This window comes from Carica papaya, chromosome 5 (assembly GCF_054855325.1).
Source record: "Carica papaya isolate Zhongbai chromosome 5, ASM5485532v1, whole genome shotgun sequence".
NCBI classification, from domain to species: domain Eukaryota; kingdom Viridiplantae; phylum Streptophyta; class Magnoliopsida; order Brassicales; family Caricaceae; genus Carica; species Carica papaya.
In genome coordinates, this window is record NC_142313.1 from 930,446 (window position 1) to 951,120 (window position 20,675).

The 20,675-nt window shown below is 36.7% G+C and overlaps 2 protein-coding genes across 4 annotated transcripts in view; one reads left to right on the top strand and one right to left on the bottom strand.

The window, feature by feature from the left end:
* Positions 1-12,981, bottom strand: part of LOC110821364 (binding protein) — a 28,799-nt gene extending 15,818 nt beyond the window's left edge. The window contains exons 1-6 of one of the 3 annotated variants that reach the window (XM_088219999.1): positions 12,616-12,981; positions 6,744-6,824; positions 6,458-6,557; positions 6,280-6,364; positions 6,065-6,114; positions 5,049-5,128 (exon numbers count right to left, since the gene is read on the bottom strand). In XM_088219999.1, the coding sequence (XP_088076125.1) occupies positions 5,049-5,128; positions 6,065-6,114; positions 6,280-6,364; positions 6,458-6,557; positions 6,744-6,824; positions 12,616-12,660 (441 nt within the window). In that variant the 5' untranslated portion in view covers positions 12,661-12,981. Of the gene's footprint in view, positions 1-5,048; positions 5,129-5,388; positions 5,481-6,064; positions 6,115-6,279; positions 6,365-6,457; positions 6,558-6,743; positions 6,825-12,615 lie in introns of those variants that run through there. The other 2 variants (XM_088220000.1, XM_088220001.1) reach the window with 2 other exon arrangements.
* Positions 12,982-14,524: 1,543 nt separating this feature from the next.
* On the top strand, positions 14,525-20,121 carry LOC110815252 (dihydrolipoyl dehydrogenase 1, chloroplastic-like). Its single transcript, XM_022042948.2, has 15 exons — positions 14,525-14,999; positions 15,529-15,675; positions 15,962-16,096; positions 16,185-16,290; positions 16,468-16,592; positions 16,992-17,117; positions 17,207-17,287; positions 18,011-18,073; positions 18,153-18,227; positions 18,347-18,425; positions 18,512-18,612; positions 18,780-18,893; positions 19,030-19,143; positions 19,450-19,521; positions 19,635-20,121. The coding sequence occupies exons 1-15, from the start codon at positions 14,679-14,681 to the stop codon at positions 19,680-19,682; spliced, it is 1,707 nt and encodes a 568-aa protein (XP_021898640.1). The 5' UTR covers positions 14,525-14,678; the 3' UTR covers positions 19,683-20,121.
* The last annotated feature ends 554 nt before the right edge of the window (positions 20,122-20,675 follow it).

Below are 20,675 nucleotides of genomic sequence, written 5' to 3' on the forward strand. Positions count from 1 at the left end.
CTTTGCAAGAAATTATAATAGTAACTTTATTCCTCTTGGCCAGATGCAAGTAAAAGGTTTTAACCGTAAAAAGCCCTTTGGAATAAAGGCTCCAAATAGGAAAGACCTCCACAAACCATGAACCATTTCCCCCAGACCTTAGCCTCCTTATGTCGAGCAATAGCAAAAATCCGGGGAAACTGGGATTTGAGCGCTCCACCATCTAACCACTTATCATGCCATAATTCACTCTCTCTAGACCCAACCCTCCACTTAATGCACTTGCTGAACTCCTGATTCCCATAACATATATTTTCCACAAACCAAGACCATATGTACAATGAATCCTAGTGTCCTAACCCATGCCCTCCACGCCAAACTTCACACTTACTGCTCTCTTCCACAACTATCACACTCTACCATAAACCTCCACAGCAATTTTCTTTGAAGCATCTTATTAACCTCAACCAAAGATCTCAAGCCTAGACCACCATGTAGAATTGATTGTTTTACCGCATCCCAAGCCACTAGATAGTAAGATCACCCCATAACAACCTACACTGAACGGACTCCATCTTCTTGGCAACACTGACAAGCATCATCATCAAAGATATATAATAGATGGGAAATATTGCCATGGTGCTTTTGACAAGAGTATTTGATAATAGATCTCTCTTCGACCCAGGGTCCCACATTGAAACATTCGTGTTACCCCGCAGAAACATCCCCAAGTATTATGGGAAGGTTAGTGTACTTACATCCCAAAATTCTAGCCAAAGTTTTGGGATCACTTCCATCTCCTAAGTTCATCAATTCAGACTTAGCTTGAGTAGATGCTACTTTTGTAAAGTTGATGAGGAATCATGTTATCATTTATTACTGGGCTGTCCAGAAATTAACAGCATTTGGGCAATGGTTTTTGGGCTGCTGGGGTTGTTTTGGGTCAGGGCTGATAATGTAAGTGGGGAACTTTGGGCTTGGGTGGGGTATTATAAAAAGAAGATGCATCTTTTCCTTATCTCACTTACCATTTTTTGGGTTGTGGAAGGAAAGAAATGTGAGGGCTTTTGAGGGAAATGAAACTAATATTGTAAACATGATGAATAGTTGGTTTCATACTTTTGGATCTATCTTATTAGGTCATGACGTGCACGATTGGGAAGACATTGGAGTAGTCATGGACCACTTGATAGATATGTAACTATTTTGTATACGGGTGGTACCCCCTTGGTACATTTGTGAATAACGTATCTCACTTTTGTTTCAAAAAAAAAAAAAAAATCAATTCAGACTTAACTAGATTAATACTAAGTCTAGAAACTGTCTGAACTTTCAAGAGAACACACTAATTTTTTTAAAATAAAAATATGGATATGTTCATTTACACACACCAAGGAAGTGCAAACCCATGTATGAAGTATTTATTACATACGATAACACACTTCATATTGAGAAAAGCCCTAGCATTTGGTCGTGAGAAAATAACAATGTGACATCAACGAAAACAGATGTGTCACCTCTTCTGCCTCCACCTTGTCTCCTACCTCTAAGCCCCCAACATTCCAAAATCTTTGGCATTCTTTAACATTTTATTCAAACCTCTGTAAACAATGATAAAGAGTAAAGGAGATAAGGGGTCCTTGCCTAAGACTTCTAGAAGCTTTAGAAAAAGAAGATGGTCCCCTATTCACAAGAATAGTAAAAGAAGCAGAGAAATACAAGACACAACCCACTTGCACCATTTAGCCTTGAAACACACTTTGTCCAACATGTAGCTCAAAAAAAACTTAATTCACGTGAACGTATGCCTTTTCCATGTCAAGCTTACACAGAACCCACCTCTCTTTTTATACAACAAATTCACCACCTTATTGATAATTAAAACCACATCCATGATATATCTCCTCCCCGTAAATGCATGCTTACACTCAGCGACCACCCTCCCCATCATCTTGGTCAATTTCCTCACTAGAACTTTCATTATAAGTTTATAAACGCAGCCCAAAAGGTCCTTGACATCAGTAACCTCCCTCAATCTTCAGGATGAGCACCAGAAAAATAGAATTCAAACTCTTGATAAAAGACTCGACTCGTGAAATTCTCTTAAGATGTCAATTATATTGCCTTTAATCACACCCCAATATTTCTATAGGAAACCCAAGTTGCAACCATCAGGCCTCAATGCTTTATACCCCTTATATTGCATGAGCCTTATCAAAATTTCCCCTTCCAAGAATTCCTTTTCCAATAGCACACAATCTTGCTCCTCCAAGCTACTAAACTCAAGGCTATGAAGTGTAAGATTTGACCCCTTCCCTCAAGTTATCTTTGCCTTTCACCACTTGTCCATTTATTTCCAGGTCCTCCATATAATTGATCCTCATGTGATGATTAGCCACGTTATGGAAGAACTTAGTGTTTCGACACCCTTCTGAATCTATCTCGCCCTCAGTTTTTGCCTCCAAGAAATCTCTTCTACTTGTATCTAATTCGCCAAGTGTAGACACACATTCTTCCTTCTCTCACTGTCTCCAAGGGATAGACTGTCCTAGCCATATGCAAAATCAAGACTCTCAAGCTCCTTCATCAATGAAAGAATAGCTTGGGCCTTGCTCCTCCCAACCTCCTCACCCCAATCCTAATTTTGGTTTTTATAGCCATGATCTTCTTTGCCACCCTGAAGCTTGCATTACCAACCATATTAATGTCCTCCCAACATTTTCTAAATTTGTACTAGAAGTTCGGTACCTTTGACCATTTATTCTCAAACCGAAAAGGACAAGGACCCCATTTGATGCTATCAAAGTCCAAACAAATGGGAAACTGGTTTGAAATTGTGTACCAGAGACTTCTTCAAATGAGACATTTCATCCGAGATTGAGAGAAGATAGAAACCAGGAAACAATCAATCTCGGAGAAGTTAGGGCACGATCTTTAATTAGACCAAGTCCACCTGCCAACTGAGAGAGGTAAATCATAAGCTCCATATCCATGATGTCCCAGAATTCACAGACACAAACACTGAAAAACTACTCTTTGAAATGCTATTGTCTCCTAAGAACCATGTTAATGTCAACCCCAATGATCCACGAATGGTCCAATCTCCTCCTGCACTCTTCTAAATCACTCAACAATCTTTCCTTCTCCCTCCCCTCACCTCTACCATAAATCCCAGTAATCACCCAACACCACCCACTTCCTCTACATTCAAGCAAGCACGAGATATAACATCCGTCCGAGTAGACATCCTTACAGTCAAGGCTATTATCGTTCCAAATCACCAAAATTCCTGCATCCTTTATTTTCCAAATACTATGTGCAAGCTATCAGAGAAAATTTTCATTTCTATCTCCTATAGGTAAGTCAATCTGAATTTCCATCTCGTCAAGCATCCTCTTATGACCAATCTCTTTTTATGGTCATTCACGCCCCTCAAACTCAATGAGATAATGCACTCTAACATAAGGCTAACACTAATACTTCCGTCATCTCGCCCTTGTCAAATTTCTCATAATTAATTGGGAGACTGTAACCTCTTCAAGTCCCTTCTTTTTTTGCTAACCGTCTTCGGCTTTTTGTATTTGATTTTTCATTTTTCCTCCTCGATCTCCTTAAACAACTCCATATTCTGCCCTTCCAGCCCCTTAAAGCCCAATCCAAGCATTTTGTTTATCTTTCGGATATCATTAAGCACTCATTTTGAGCTTTCTTCCTTAGAAACACCTACCATCCACCATAGACTCATTTCCTCCTACTCAAAATTGATTCTCTTCTTTAACCCAATCCCTAACCACCACCAAAGCCAAAGCTTCCTCCACCTCTGTCACAGCAAGGTATTTGGCTTCCTCCTTTCCAACACCTCCCAGTTGGCATCCATGGATCCCCGTTGCAATCGATCATTTCCTCAATCCCTAGCCGACTACACTCCCCCACCTCTTTACTGCCATTTGCTTCTTGGAGCTCTCCTCCAATTCATCTTCCATCTCCCTACGTCACACTTGTTTCTTCCTTCTCCCTCCCTGATTCTAAGAACTAGGTTTCCACTTCTCTGGCTACTTGTTTCTTCGTTGGACCCAACCCAACTACCCTTTATCCACTTGCCTTACTCAACAAAGGTCTTCTTCTTAGACCCATTCTTTTCCTTAAGAAAACACAAAGTTGGGCTTGCTCCACTGAAGCCCACTTTTAAAGGGGGCTCAATTAAACCTAGTTCGGATTAGTTTTAATTTTGAATTTAGCCCGACCCAAGGGTTGGATTCGGGTTCGTTCTTCCCTACCCGACTTCCATCCCCCCTTCCTTCACCACCTCTGCAAACAACCAAACAACTTTATGCAACTTGAACCGCCATTCGTGAAAGACCCTCTCCCTACATCTAGTACTTCGGGACTCGATACCCTCAGGCTCAAGATTTCCTTTCAGTCACCTCAAAAATCGAAGAGATCCTTCTCCAGCAGCCACCTGCTTGAGGACCTTCACGAATGTAAAGCATCCTTTGCATTTGCTCTTTTCTCTTTGTAAGACCAAGAAATTTCCCCCCTTGTTGTTCCCCGTGGCCACCCATAAAATATGTTGCTTTCTGACCATGCTTCTTACCCAAAAACACTCTCTTTTCTTCCACTGAAATTCTTGCATCGCCTCCAGTAACCACTCCACCTCATTGCCCCAAAATGAGATTATGACTAGAAACCTTTCCCATCCTTAGTCATCTTTAGGCCCTCACCTCCCTTTCCTACTATCCCAATATCAAAGGATTTCCCTTTCAATAACCAACAACTAGTAGGATAAAAGAATTGCTAGGTTATAAAAGTCCCAAAGCAAAAAAATAACAAAGATTAAACTTTTGTAAATGAGTGGCACCCCTTTGGGTCTTGAGAATGAAAATTATTTTTTTCCCATGGAAAAATAGCAATGCAAAGATGAAAATTTAATTTTAAATCAAAGAAACTACTCTAACATTGGGAGGATTTTGTGGATTTATTATGTTTCTTTATGCTAAGGAAAAGGGACATTAAAGGGAAGTAAAATCAGGTAAGACAATGCAAAAGAAGAATTATAGCATCAATTACACCTTAAGTATTAAAGGAAGAGTAGAAAGCTCAATTGCAGGCAACTCCCTCAACTCACTATTCATGCTGTGAAATGTCTCACCTGCACCATCACAAAGAGTAATAATCAGTAAACTTCACCTGCACAATGACAGAGAGTAATAAACAGTAAATTCACATGCAACGCACAGACTGTCAAAGCTAATTAGCACTCAACATTGTTAAGAATACACTGAACAGAACTGTCATGGAATAATTTTCCTCAAGAGAATGCTAAAGATGGTTGCATTTCAGAAAACTTTCAAAGTACCCATGGTTGATATGGGAATATATTCTGATTCCAGAAGAAACGAAATCACATACATAAAGTTTTATCATAGACCTTTATCCACAACTTGGTCCTGGCTCTTTTGCTTTATCTGTGAGCTAGAAAAACCAAGGCCACTAAAAACCCCTTCTTGTAAATCCCTCATCACCTATTTTGGAAAACAACAGTCCACTTAAGAACAATTCTGCCGACTAAGTTGAAGATTCAACAAGGAATACATTATGGCAGAAACAAACATCCGAGGCTTCAATAAACAACTAACAAGCATAAATAAATTTAACAACCCTAATTTATCCAACACTAAGCTACATACTTTAAATGCTAGCTATTAGGTGAAATTGTACGAGCAATCCTAGATTTCATCTCCAAATTCCAGGAGAAAAGATTACCATAAGCAGTTAAAATCTTGAAAATATTTTGTAACTTCCATTCTCCACAGATTACATTCTCCAGAAGGACCAAACTGGTCTTAGATAAAACTTAAGAATACGAAAATACAAGTTCTTAAAACCAATATGCAGGTGCAGACAAGACAAATTTGAAACGATTTAGGGAAGTCATCAAATAGCAATAATCTAGGTAACATATAAGCAAATGCTTAAATCACCTTGAAGGAAACAGCCCCAGTGACTGACAGTTCAAGATGAATCAAGAAAATAATGGGTGAACTGACTGGTACACAAAATTCAAATAAATTTAGTAGATACTTACTGTTAAGAGAACTGAAATGCATATTTCTTTGCACATTACAGATGTTATCCCTGAGAGAGACATGCATCATATAGTATTAATCAGCAGCACACAAAAACCCAAAAAGACACAAGGGTAAAGATACAAATTGTAAACAGAGAGAAAAATGCAAAGAGGGAAAAGAATAACTACTTTATTTAAAAAAAAAATAAAGAAAAGAATAAGTAACTACTTACCACACATAAGAGCACCCTGTAGTTTCTTGGAAGCTAAGTGCTAATTCCGTTGAATATTCGGGGTCTCTCCATGAGATAATCGTATCTGGAAAATACAATCCATTAAAGAGAGTCAATATATACCAGCCACCAGGACACTTCACAAACTCAAATAATCATGCTCTAAATATTAAAATACCTTCTTGCTTCCTGTAGATGTCATCTGGGCAGATACGGTGCATAAGCAATGTCTCATTGTCTTCTTCATCAATAACAAATAAACCCAATTCTTCTGATCTCTGCATTTTAGGATTTGCATCAAGCAAATTGCATATTGTTTGCTCTCCCATTCAATTAAAATAACCTCCAAACAAAAGTTATTCTTCAATAAAAGAAAAACATTTAAAAAATGCGTTTTCACAAATGAACTCGAAAAAGCCAGCTTTACGGTCAAGAGGATACAAAACTTTATCAAGGATTAATACCTCCAAATAGTCGACACTGACATGCCCAGTTCCTTGGTCATCCCATTTTCCATCATCATTTAAACGATATACTTTGACTCTCTGAAATGTAAAAAAAAAAAACTTTATTAGTTTTTTTTTTGTAAGTAAAAAAACTTTATTAGTTACTTACACCATTACCAACACAACTAGTACTAAAATTTCCCAAGCCTCGATCCCCAAGGAAAGTAAATGGAAAAACCACTAGCCAAAAATATGTACTTAAAAATATGATGATAGACGAGAAATCTTCAAATCTTCATCTAAGAACTCAGCTATTTAAACTCCAGAAGGGAGAGAAAAGGAAGAAGAAGAAATTTCTTGGTTCTTTCTTTTTTTTCTCATTCCTTTTCAGCTGCTGGCTTTGGGAAAAACACACATGATGAATTAAGAAACAAAAGCTAATGCAGGACAGTTGAAAAGGGTTTAAAAAGAAAAGAATTAAGGAAAAAATTCCAATCTATAATACAGAGATTGGCTACAACTACCATTACAAAGTTGTCACAAGCACAATCACAAGGTCGTTAGGCATTCAACTCAATGAAAGAAAACCCATAGTTTTTATTCATACAAGATCTGTTTAATAACAATAATCCGCCTTATCGTTGCATAACCCAATATGACTAGAATCTGTTTCGTTTTAGGACAAAGAATGGTAGTAATGAGCACCAAGGGGTTTTCTCCGTATACAAACATCTCTAACAAAATATGATTCAAGCCCCTAAGTTCTCACAAGTGCAAAGAAGATGATCCTTTATCAAGAAACAAAGTTCTAGAACCAAGTATCCTTAATTTTATCAAATGAAAATTTATACCCTCAAAAATTCTCCTATTTCTCTCTTTCCATACAACCCAAAAGGTAGCCAAAGGAATAAGGTCTAGTTGCTTATTGTAGCGCTTGACCCCAGATGCCTCTCCATGCCCCTATCTCCTCTTTGACCAATGCAGCCACAACTCAATTCACCCCCACAAACTACAATGCACCAGAGTTGATAGGAAATAGGACACCATAGAAGGATGTGTTTGACAGTCTCTCCCGCTCCCTTGAACAAAAAGTACCCATTCACAATAACCTGTCCCTTTTTAATACAATTATCTAGAGTTAGAATGCATTTCATCGCCACTTCTCAAGCAAAAAACGCCACTCTTGGTGATGCCTTGATCTTCTAAATCAGGTTCCATGAGAATTCTTCACCAATCCTTTCATTCTTTCAAATGGTTATAGCATGACTTTACTGAAAAGACCCCTCCCGAACTAATCTTACATATTGGCTCATCCAAGCCAATAGACATTCCCCCACATGATAAAAAAACTTTGAATTAGATTTACATATTAATTTATCCCCCAATCATTGAGGTTCCTAACCAGGTCCACTGCTCATACTTTATTACTCGATGAAGTACAGAAAGATTCTTCCGACATTGCCTCTTTGTTGTGAGCCAAAGAAAAAATTATAGGAAACTATTGCTCCAGTGTTCCCCCCCTTCCGACTATTCATCCAACTAGAATCTCACCTTTTGGCCCAATCCAACCCTCAAAGATGCATTTCCAGAACTCCTTTTCCATGCCGACTCTCTTCCATAATCTAGATACCACCATGTAGTATACAAGCCAAAGTTAGCTTTTATCACTCTCCACCACAAGTGTTGCTCTCCCTCGTGAATTTCCATAATTATTTTCCTTGTAGTGCTTTATTGGATTCAACAACAACATAATACCCAACCCTCTAGATGAATCGGATTCTTGACCACCTCCGGTGCCACCAAAAGAAAGCTCCTCTTTTTTTCTGAATCCTCCCACAAAAAACTGCAATAACCTCTAGCTTCTTTGATACACTCACCAAAATGGTTACTAGTGACAAATAATAGATTTGGAGATTGATTGGTGTGCCTTTGATGAGCATTAGTCCATCTCCCTTTGACAAAAAGTTTCTTTTGCATCCCTCTATTCTACTCTCAAATCTATTGACAATCAAGTCCCAAATGGTAGTATCTTTGAATTTATCTCTCACAGTTAAGCCAAAATATTTTATGCTAGTTCTACAACTCTGCAACCCAATATTTCAGCCCAGGTAGCCGAGTCTCTCCTACCTCCAACTACAACCAGTTCAAACTTAGACAAATTAATTTTTAGCTAGAGAACATTTGGAAACTAAAAGCACACATCTGATGTTCAATAGGGACAAAGGTTAAGGCTTATAGAACAAGGTGGTGTCATCTGCAAAGAAATAAATGTGCCACCTTCCCCAATGTCGTCATCATCACCTATCTTCAAACCCCTAAAAAGCTAAATGCCTTAAGCCTTTTTCATCAATCTGTTGAGTGCCTCCACCACTATGATAAATAGTAGAGATAGAAGGTCTCCCTCTCTCAGCCACCAGGAAGCCTTGAAGTCCCTGATGGCCCACCATTAACCATGATAGCAATATACGACTAGAAGTCTTAAATAGGAAAACGGTAAAACAAGAACAAGAGGCTAGCTAAAATGAACTAAAATAATAAAGTATAACCCTATACTAGTAAGTGATATATTAGTAATATTAATAGGAAAAAATTCCTAGTCATACGAAAAGACTTCTTCTCAAATAACTTAGATGGTCCCTCCTTGAAAGCACATGACATATTGACATCCTTCCGCAGATTCCCTGTATAGTTAATTAATTTGACCTCGAACAGAAATTGTCGATTTTAGCATACCAAAAAACTGCCCATACTCAAACATCTCATGTCATCTTCTTCTTCGGTGTCAAAGAGTTAGGAAGCTATGGAATTCAGCCCTCGATCCTTATAAGATCGTGTGGGCAATTGGAGGTTAGGTGGCTACTAGCTTTAGCTACAAGATGATAAGCAAGTGAGCAAGCAGGAAAAGAAGTAGGCCTCTCATTCCAGTGGCAACTTTTTGGTCTAGGAAAATGAGGTCACGAATGAGCCACTTAAGCTAAACCCAAAAAGGACCCTTTGTGTGAAATCCCATTACTTACACTTGGTGAAAAGTGAGGGAGCCAGCAAGGAGTCTCCTTCAAAGCAGATTTGGAAAATCAACACCTCACATAAGATAGCTCTTTCGCATGACAAGTGATAAGGGAAAGTATTTTAACAATAGAAAACCTAATCAAAAAGAGGGAAATTCTAGAAAATGGATCCTAATTGTGTAAGAGAATGACATAGCTTTGCAACCATATCCTTCTCTCATGTCCTTTTTTCTTATCAGCTCTAGTTTCTGGCTTATGGTCTACTAGGGGTGAATTGGGTAATAGATACATCCATGAAGAGGAGCATTTGGCTAGGGAGCATCCCTGGTGATAAAAACTAAGGCAAGATCTTAGGCCTTATCCCCTTAGCTACCTTTTGGGTCATTTGAAGACAAAAAACAAGAGAGCTTTTTGGAGCATAGAGTCTATCTATGACAAATTTAAACATTTATGGTTCCAAACCATAGGCTTTTTGATTTAAGGTCATCATTTTCATATATAACGAGGATTTCAGGGACTTTATTGATATTTTGATTGACTTATAAATATTTTACATATGGGTGTCTATCAATACCAATTACTTTCTACTTCAAAAAAAAATGGCAATTTTTTGGGTGTTCTTATGGAGTGAAAAAAGAATAGAGGAAGTCTGAAAGACATTTTCTCCTTGTGATAAAATTAGAAATTATGGATTCTAAACCTTGTGTGTTTTATTTGAAGAGAATTCCCTTTAAAGAGGTAATCTATGGGACAAGATGATATTATACCCACTTTTTTGTGATTTTTCTTACTTCAGAACCATCCCATGTGCTTTGAGAGCAAATTACCTTTTTGCTCTGGGAAAAAAAAATTCCAAAAAACACTAACGATATCAACCTTCTATTAAAATGTAAAGGATCTGACATAATTTTCAGCTAAGCAATAAATCCTTTGTCCTTGAACCTACATTTCTGTTGCTTTTTTGCGTGGGAGGCTTGCAGGGAGAGTATTCTAACTATTGACAAGCTTAGAACTATAGGACAGATTGTAGTGAACGGTTGCTACCTTTGCTTGAATGCAGAGGAATCCTGTAACCACTTACTGTAGTGGTGTCCTACAGTGTACAGCCTATGGTGCATCATTTATGGTTTAATTGGGTAATGGCGGGCTCTGTTTGTGGGGGAATTTGAGCGTGGGATGGTTTAAGTATAAAAATAAATGAAACAAAATTAATTTCATTGACCAGTTTTTGGGTTCTTTAGAAAGAAAGAAATGCTAGGGCTTTCGAGGAAAAAGAGCAAGGTTTGTATAGATTAAGAGATAGATTGATACATTATTTTGGGACTGCCTTATTAGGTCATGATATTATTAGAGATGAGAATTTTTGGAATATCATCGATATACTAACTCTTTTGTAAATCTTTTGTATATGGATGATACCCTCTTTTTTGGTACCTTATTAATATATCTCAAAAAAAAATCTCCTAAAGAAAAGTAACCTATAGATAGATGGGGGATGAAAACAAAATGACAAGCTACTTAGCAAGATTTTTCTGTCAGTTATTAAGCAGCCTATAGATGGTATTAGTTGGAATCTGTTGCAATAATACAAGGACTGATGATGGCAAAAAGTTGAAATCATCAAGAAAAAATAAATTGCCTGGAGAAATGAGCTTATGCCCTTAAGAGTGCAAATGGCATCCTCCGAACTTCCTTTTAAAGAAAAAAATAAAATATGAATATATTGATAGGCACCAAAAGGGTGCAACCCATATACAAGATACTTAGTATCCTCTAAAATTCATAGAAACATCAAATTTTTTCCCAAAAAAAGAAAAACATCCACAACAGTATATGGTATTCAAATTTTAGCAACCAAATCATGCTACAAGCATCAAAATCAGAGCCAGATTGTCAATCATTCCAAAGAATTTTCCATAACACAGTAAAGTAGCGCAAGAAGCTAGAAAATTGCATGTTTTTGTATTTATAAGGAAAGAAATAAACATTATAAAGACAATAAGAGCTATAAGCATATTTTTATTTTATGGAGGAATTCACTTAATGAATGAAGAAAGACGCAAACACAAACAAGGCACACGTGGACAAAGTAACGCTACAGTCCAACTCACAGAAATGAACATAATATTTGATTACCAAATGCAATCAAGATAACACGACATATTCACTCCTCATTCGCCAAGATAGAAAAAGACACGAGTATTTAATTACCCGATTCCAGTGAAGCCACGTCAAACATATCAAAGCAAATTACGATCTAAATCGAACTTAACAAGTAAGCCCAACACAGATCAACGTATACACCATCAAGGCATCTAGATCAAACTTACCAAAAAAAGCCCTATAGTTGCTCCAACTTGAATAAACCTGTACCAAGGGTTCCTACTAGTCGAACCAAAGTTTCCTTTTCATGCCTTTAACATTTCATTTAATAAAACAAACGAAAAAAGAAGGCAAATCCACTCTCATAATCATAGCTTTACACTAAAAGCAGCTTGGATAAAAAATTACTAGTTAAACACTATTGCACAGCGGGAGCCCTCATTCAACAAGAAAGAAATTATTCGTACCACACAACTGGGTTGAAAAAAAAGGACATATTTGCCACAAACCATACCAAAAGAATCAAACCCAGTCAAATAAAATCAAAACCCCAGGCTTAATCAAACCCAGTCAAATTAAATTCAAACCCCAGGCTTACTCTATGAGTATTAGTAACTCCCACACAATTAAACAGTGTTTCCGCGGGACTAAATCGTATAAGAACGGGAATTTTGAAGTAAGCTCGCTATTCAAACCATTGATTACAATTAACTAACAGCAAGAAAATTTCTAGGGCAAAACAAGAAGCTTGAACTTGATGACAGTAAACAGAAGCTCACCTGCATCGAATTGGCGTTAGCTTGCGATTTCTCTTGCGCCCCCATTGCAGCTAACCCCTCTCTGTTCCAAATTCCCCAAAATCTCGCAAAGATTAGTCGAACCAAGTGCCGCGAAATGAAGCTAAATTAGGGTTTCGAGGAACGAGGAGAAAAACAGATGCTGTGCTTATAAGCGGGAGATTAAGGTTCCGGGGATCAATAGAAAACCCTAACAGCCATTAACGCTGCACTGTAAAACCTTCGACTCTCTGTCTCTTCTCTCTCTACCTCTCCTTCCACTCTTTTCTTTCTCTCTTTTCTTTTTCCCTTTCTATTCGTTTCTATGCAAGTATCCGTCCCCGACCTTCGATAAGAGAAGAGAAAAAAAGCAAGGAAGGCAAAGAGAGCAACTAAATTACACAATGTTCGCCACCAGAGTTCCCAAAATGCCCTTGGTCCCTGCTCAAAATTACATAAGCAGCCATTGACTTTAAAGTCTGCGCATATCCACGCGCTTTACCATGGCAATCCAACGATGGTGGTTACTTCCTCCGCTGGGTCCCTCACCCGCCTGTGACCTAAATACGCTCACAGATTTTCCTGATTGGCCCTTGGGAGAAAAAAAATCACGTGCTGTGATGTGCTGTAAACCGGTAGCATCGAGAAGTAGAGACCCACGGCGTTGACGTTAGCAAAACGAAGCTGCTCTACGTTGTCTGAGGGAAGAAGGGGGAGGAGCTGCCACGTAATGTCGGTAATTGGAGGATTATTCGTACGGTTGCAGTGAATAACCGGAGGAATCTTTGAGTTCCAGGCGATAATAGACCGGTGAGGAAATTTTCGTTCAAAATAGTGAGATTTATTTTTTTAAAGAATTTTATTTCTCAAATCATTTTTTATCGATTTATTTCTTAATTTTATTTAAATTTTTAATAATTAAAAAATTAAATAAGGTACTATATATTTTTCAAACCAAAAAAATATATATATAAATTTTGTCAAAGTAAATATTTGTGTACCCAATTTCTATAGGTTAGATTTGATTTTTTTTTAATTTAGGCATAATTATAATATATTGTGGATGTTAATATATTTTAAATTTTATTCTTTGACTAAATTTAATATTATTCATAAATTTACTATAATAATTTTTTATAGAATTACAATGATTAAATATTAATTTTAATTTCACATCAATTATATATATGAGATTTACAACATTTTATTTTAATTGAATTATGTAAAAGTTTATTAATTAATTATAAATATTACGAATGTAAAACAAAAACCAACTTACCAAAATTATTCGTGGAGACCGTTGCGAGTCTTAACTAAAACTGAATTGAATCAAGATTAATCGTAATGAAATTTTGAATATGTCAAATTATAACGGAATAAATTTAAATTTGCACTGTAAAAACTTATTCGAACTATGTTTGCTATTATTTATTAATTAAAAAATAATAAATAAAATAAGTACATATGTATAACTCTAAAACACACAAACTACACCTATGTAATCTACATGATGTAATATTTAAAATGATAAAAAACAAAGTTTTTTAAAACAATCAAAATTATTTTTTTCACTTAAAATTTTAAAATGTATTAAATAAAAATTTTTATTTTTACCTTATTTTGAAATATTTAAAGAGCAATAATTTAATTATTACGCAATAATTTTATAATTTCCAATAATTTGATAATAATCATATTGATAATATAAAATAATTATTAATTAATAAGGATAATATGTAGTATACTTTTTAGAAAGCATGAAATAATAATGATGTCAAAAACTCACACGAAGTGGTTGGCACAAATTTTCCATGGGGGGATGTTTCCCCGTCGCAGAAAGAAACGGCGGTACAACACGCGCCACGCGCACGTTAGCAAAATTAGACAGCAGGGTGTAGTAGTTTAACAGCTCCACTCGGCTTTGATATCTCCGCCTCCTTCCTCTCTCTCAACGGACTTATCGAAGCTTCATTCACTCTCCATTTCTCTTATATCTCAATAGATCCTCCTTCTTTCTCTCGGAAATTCCAGCTGTTCCTCTGGTTTCTCTACGAAGTGCCTAAAAGATGCAATCGACTCTCTCTCTTTCCTTCTCTCAAACCACCATTCCCAGATCAAACCACTCCTGTGATGTCTTCTCCGGCATTAGTCTTTCGAAGCCGATAAATCTCCGCTTTTGTGGACTCAGGAGAGAGGCGTTTGGTTTCTCGTCGTCTTCTTCCCTGACTCGCTCCAATTCACGCCGACTCCAACTCCCCAGTCGGAAGCACGCAGTATCAGCTTCTTTGTCTGGCAATGGGACTCACTCGAAATCGTTCGACTATGATTTGCTCATCATCGGAGCTGGTGTCGGTGGTCATGGAGCTGCTCTGCATGCCGTTGAGAAGGTGCTGTATGTGTTGCTTCCGCTGGTTTATTTTTGACGGTGATGCCGAGGCTTGGATTAATTTGAACATTTCGTTTGTTTAATTTTCGACCTGGAGTTTGTGTTCGTCGGATTATCAATATTGTGCTGTTCTTGGTGCTAAAATTGACTTCATCGTGTCGGATTAGTTCCTGAAATTCAAATTGCGAGCTCCAATAAGCTTTCTATAATTGATCGACTTGTTTAACTAATAATGGAAATTATCTTGGTGGTTTTGTTCCTTAAAAAATGCGTCAAAATGTATCCAATGGCATTAGTTTCCGGCAGACATGCTGAGATGGCTTTATTGGAGCGAACATATACTATACAAAAGAGAAAGGTGATGAGAATGCAGCACAAAGATCTGCAATGAACTAAGTTCCGTTCACGCGGCATCAATTATCTGCGGCATTACATTCCTGATAGGATACATAAAGTTTCTTATTCTATGCTATTGAAATTGTGAAACACATAGGATGGATGATTCATACCCTTCAATATAATTATTGCAGGGGCTAAAAACTGCCATTGTCGAGGGAGATGTGATTGGAGGAACTTGTGTAAACAGAGGCTGTGTCCCTTCTAAAGCTCTCCTGGCTGTGAGTGGTCGGATGCGCGAACTACAAAGTGAGCATCACATGAAGGCTCTGGGTTTGCAGGTAATTGAATTAACTTAGATTGTTGAGGAACATATATACCCATTGTATACATATTTCAGTGCAAGTGCATATCTATGTAAACTTGTAAGGGAGCAAATAATCCTTTAGGAAACCATTATTCTCAATGGAGCTATTAGAATTTAGGTGCAATAGCACATAGTGATAGATATTAAATTCTGGTGCTACTAAATAGTCTCATTTTTTATTTCAAAAACTAAATAGTCTCATTTTTCAAAAAAAAAAAAAAAGACATGTATTTAATTGATCTTGCTCCTTTATAACACAGGTATCTGCAGCTGGGTATGATAGACAGGGAGTTGCTGACCATGCCAATAATCTTGCTACAAAGATTCGTACTAATTTGACCAATTCATTGAAGGCGCTGGGTGTCGATATATTGACAGGTGTTGGCACAATCTTGGTAAGTTCATTCTTATTTTCTAATATAATGTTTCTGTCACTAAATTTACAAAGCTTATTGTTTTCCATTCTTTGCTGGATTCATCCAGGGTCCTCAAAAGGTGAAATTTGGGAAAGACAATGTAGTAACTGCCAAAGATATAATCATTGCCACTGGTTCTGTCCCTTTTGTCCCCAAGGGCATTGAAGTTGATGGTAGATACTTTTATTTTCCTTATTTTTTCCTTATTTCCTGAATCATTGGTCGTATTCCATGCTTTCTCTTGGTCAGAAGTTAAAATCAGACAGATATCTTCATCTAGAATACCGAACTTGCGGTGAGAAACAAATAAAAATTTCAGTGAATTATTCTGAAGACTTGAATACACGCAGGGAAAACTGTTATTACAAGTGACCATGCTCTCAAATTGGAGACTGTTCCTGATTGGATTGCAATCGTAGGGAGTGGTTATATTGGTCTTGAATTCAGTGATGTATACACTGCACTTGGAAGTGAGGTAGCCTTCTTTTCTTTTTCTATTACAATCACATTTCCCGTGAAGGAAATAAGTAGGCAAATTTTGAATACATCATCAGTGTTAAAGAAAGATCACAATGATTAAAACAAAATGGTGCTACTTGATCCTTCCTTTTCAGATGAAGTGCTTTTTGTTCTTTATTAGACTTATGTTTTTGGAACTTACAGTAAGATCTCTGAGGTTCAATTTTCCTTTTGAATCATGATTCTGGATTGATTCCCCCCAATTTATCATGCTGACATCGAGCTTGTAAGACTTGATGATCTTGAGATACTATGGAGTCTATGGTAGATTTGGATATGCTCTAATTTGTTCAAACATTATTTTCACCTCAATAGAATCAGAAGTGAACCAAGTTCATAAAATAATTTTATGCAGGTTACTTTTATTGAAGCGCTAGACCAGCTTATGCCAGGATTTGATCCTGAAATTAGTAAATTGGCCCAGAGGGTTCTGATAAATCCGCGGAATATTGACTATTATACTGGAGTTTTTGCAACCAAGGTAGTTTGTTATGCAATTTGGTACGTGACCAATGGTTTTCTTCTGAAAAACAAAGGTTCACATTGTTTTCTTTCACATGCCTTTTGTAGATTACTCCAGGAAAGGATGGAAAGCCAGTCATGATTGAGCTTATTGATGCTAAAACTAAAGAACCTAAAGATACTTTGGAGGTAATAAAATTTGTGTATTTATTTTAGCAGTAGGGAGCTTCTAGTATCCATCTTTGCTTTCAGTGCTGCTGAACTTTCATCTTGAATATTAACAATGTCCTAAAGGCAAAAGGCATTTTACTAGTTCTTCAGTTTCTCTATTTAATGCAAGGAATGAATCTCATAAAAAATTGTTTGCGTCTGTTGTAGTAATTTTCTTTTAGTTTCTGGTCATATTCACCGGTGAGTGAATTATGTTCTGCTAACTAATTGAAGTCTGCCTAACAAACTTATCTCTTGGCTTTAGTAACGTGGAGTTGCTTACTTACATATTGACTGGCATTAAATTAAAGAATGAACTTTATTAGATATATTGAAGTTCGGTTTCAATAACCACCACATACCTAGTGATGCTCTTCATCAAAAGGAAAAAAAAAAAAAAGAACCTAGTGATACTGGACTTATGTAACCTCTCTTGATCTTTGACTCGCTAGATTTCTTTACCAGATCAGGTGTTGCTATTGCAACGGCAATGGGCTACTCATGCGTAATCCTTCATTGAGTTTGTAAAGCTCAGCACTTAGGGGCTCTAATGAATTTCCCAGTTGAAAACCCGTTTCTCTCTTTTTTTATCAATAAATTGGATAATATCTGATTTTTCTGCATTTATCTAAAATATCCCGTTTTATTATTATTATTCTTCGTCCTAATGAGTTCTGCTGTTATGGCATTGTTGTCCTATAGGTTGATGCAGCATTAATTGCAACTGGAAGGGCCCCATTTACCAATGGTCTTGGCTTGGAGAATGTATGTCTTCTTAGCAAATGTTGTGATTCTAAGTTGTTTTCTCAAGAAGAGAATATGTTTTAACTTTTTCTTTCTTCAGATCAATGTTGTGACACAGAGAGGTTTTGTTCCAGTAGACGAGCGAATGCGAGTGATTGATGCAAATGGCAATCTGGTTCGTTTTTTAATTTTCTTATACAGGCACCTAAAAAGGAAACTAGAAAATCTTCTCCCTACCTTCTTCTGTTGTCAGCCTGTCACCAAATGTTACTGAAACATAATCTTATAAATTAGGTTCCACACTTGTACTGCATTGGTGATGCAAATGGTAAAATGATGCTTGCTCATGCAGCCAGTGCTCAAGGAATTTCAGGTAAGCAGTAGCTAAATTCATTATTTGTTCCCGTGAAAAATAGTTCCCTTGCTTATTTAATCCTTTGCATGTCTTTCTTTATACAGTGGTCGAACAAGTGACAGGGAGAGATCATGTGCTCAATCACCTAAGCATCCCAGCTGCTTGTTTCACCCACCCTGAGATAAGCATGGTTGGGCTAACAGAGGTAAATACTAATACATAGATGAAAGGTGACTCTCAAGTTGTATTCTCAATTGCATCCTCAGTTCACTCTACTATACATATTATATATATTTTTTAAAGTAATTTAGTACACTGTCAAATGTCAAGAGAAACTTACTTTAATGTCTCCCTGGATACTATAATTCTCAGCCTCAAGCCAGGGAGAAAGCTGCAAAGGAAGGATTCGAAGTAAGTGTTGCTAAGACAAGTTTCAAAGCTAACACAAAGGCTCTAGCAGAAAATGAAGGAGAGGGACTTGCTAAGGTGAGTGTAAATTTCTTTATTATTGTTTTCTGTTTTCATATTCAACATATTATTCTTTTTTTTTTTCTGATTGTCCTTCTCCTTGGGTCTTTCTTTTTAACCTGTGCCATTGTTTAACAAAATCATACTCATGCAGTTGATATACCGACCTGACAATGGTGAGATACTTGGAGTTCATATTTTCGGGTTACATGCTGCGGACCTCATCCATGAAGCTTCCAATGCAATTGCATTAGGAACACGTATCCAGGTAGGTCTATATGCCAACTTACCATGATTTAATCTTTTCTTTCCTTTAGAGAAAAACAACCGTGTATTGCCCTGCATCCTTGTTATATTGTAGGAGAGTTTAGAATTTATATATTTTAGAAAAGTTTTGGGGCCTTCAATAGCATAAGTTTTAATTTTAATTTATTCTTTACCTCCTCGAAAGAACTTAAAAAGTAACATAACATATCCTCAAAAAATATATCATCTCTAGTCTCAGATATGAACTGTTCAACAAACATTACACTATAGTTGGTTGTGATTTGTGACTATGCTTGGGTTTTTGCAGGACATTAAATTTGCAGTTCATGCACATCCAACCCTATCTGAAGTTCTTGACGAGTTGTTTAAATCAGCAAAGGTGAGAAATAACCTACGGACAGTGCTGTTGCTTTTCCACATTCTTAATTATGTTGCATCCGACCTGTGATTGCTAGTTTTTTCTCTCATTGGATTCTAAATTTCTGGGGGCAGGTTAAGGCTCATGCTTCTAGTCCAGTAAGTGAACCAGTTGCAGTCTAAGGTTCTCAACGCTCAAAAAGGAAAAAAAAAAAGCGAAATATAAATTTTTTTTGAAGAGTTTTGCTTGTATTAGGAAGTAGCAAGAAAGCAAAGGAGGAGAAGAAATCTACACATCGACCACCCTACCGGATTTGCTCGTGTCCTGATCATAGCTGTCCGTGAAATTTTTTGCTGCATCGTTGGTTTTTGGACCTTTTATCTGGTGTCTTGTTAGAAACTTGCATTCATAATTTATTTCCATAGAAAGGTTATTCTCCAACTAATTCTGGGACATCATTGATGGAAATCCCCAACTAATTCTGGGACAACATTGATGAAAATAAGAGTCTTAATGTATATTTTTTAGTTTCCTTTTTGGGGGCTGCCTCTGTGAGAAATGCTCTGGACACAGTCACGGGAGCTTAAGATTTTGGTATTAAGTTGATTTCCTATTCTCTTTTGATTGGGCTGCTATGAATTTTTAATTGGGTATTTTCCAAATATTTAGCCCCATCCTTCAAACATGCTTTTTCAAAAGGACCTAAAACAAAATATGGTTTGGGTGGTTGCAATCTCATGCGTATAATATCAGAATATAATATAAATAAAATATAACTTATTTAATATATAAGTAATTCTTGTATATTAAATAATTAAAATGCAAAAAATTGAACAAGAATAAAATAATATGAACAAACGATTGGAAAAAAATATACATACAAAATAATGCAATGAGATTTAATCGAAGACTTAAAACTTTTAAGGGTAAAGTTAAAATCACCAAACCTCGGAATTTTTACTGTAATTATAATATGCTGATTTTGTAAAAAGATTGTTGATTCGATTTGCCATTTTCAAGCTCCACTTCTTTCAAAATTTTCAGATTGATTTTACAAATCCGTCACACAAAATATTCAGTACACTACCAATTTGCACGGAGAATGTCTCCTCTAACTTGTGACTACAAGGAATTTTCCGACCAATTCGCGAGCTTCATCTGGAGAATATTCAGTG

Coding starts and splice junctions, on each gene's coding strand:
- LOC110815252 (XM_022042948.2), top strand. CDS start 14,679: ATGCAATCGACTCTCTCTCTTTCCTTCTCTCAAACCACCATTCCCAGA. Junction 18,228..18,346: donor TTGATGCAAATGGCAATCTG/GTTCGTTTTTTA, acceptor CTTATAAATTAG/GTTCCACACTTGTACTGCAT. Junction 18,613..18,779: donor GCATGGTTGGGCTAACAGAG/GTAAATACTAAT, acceptor TATAATTCTCAG/CCTCAAGCCAGGGAGAAAGC.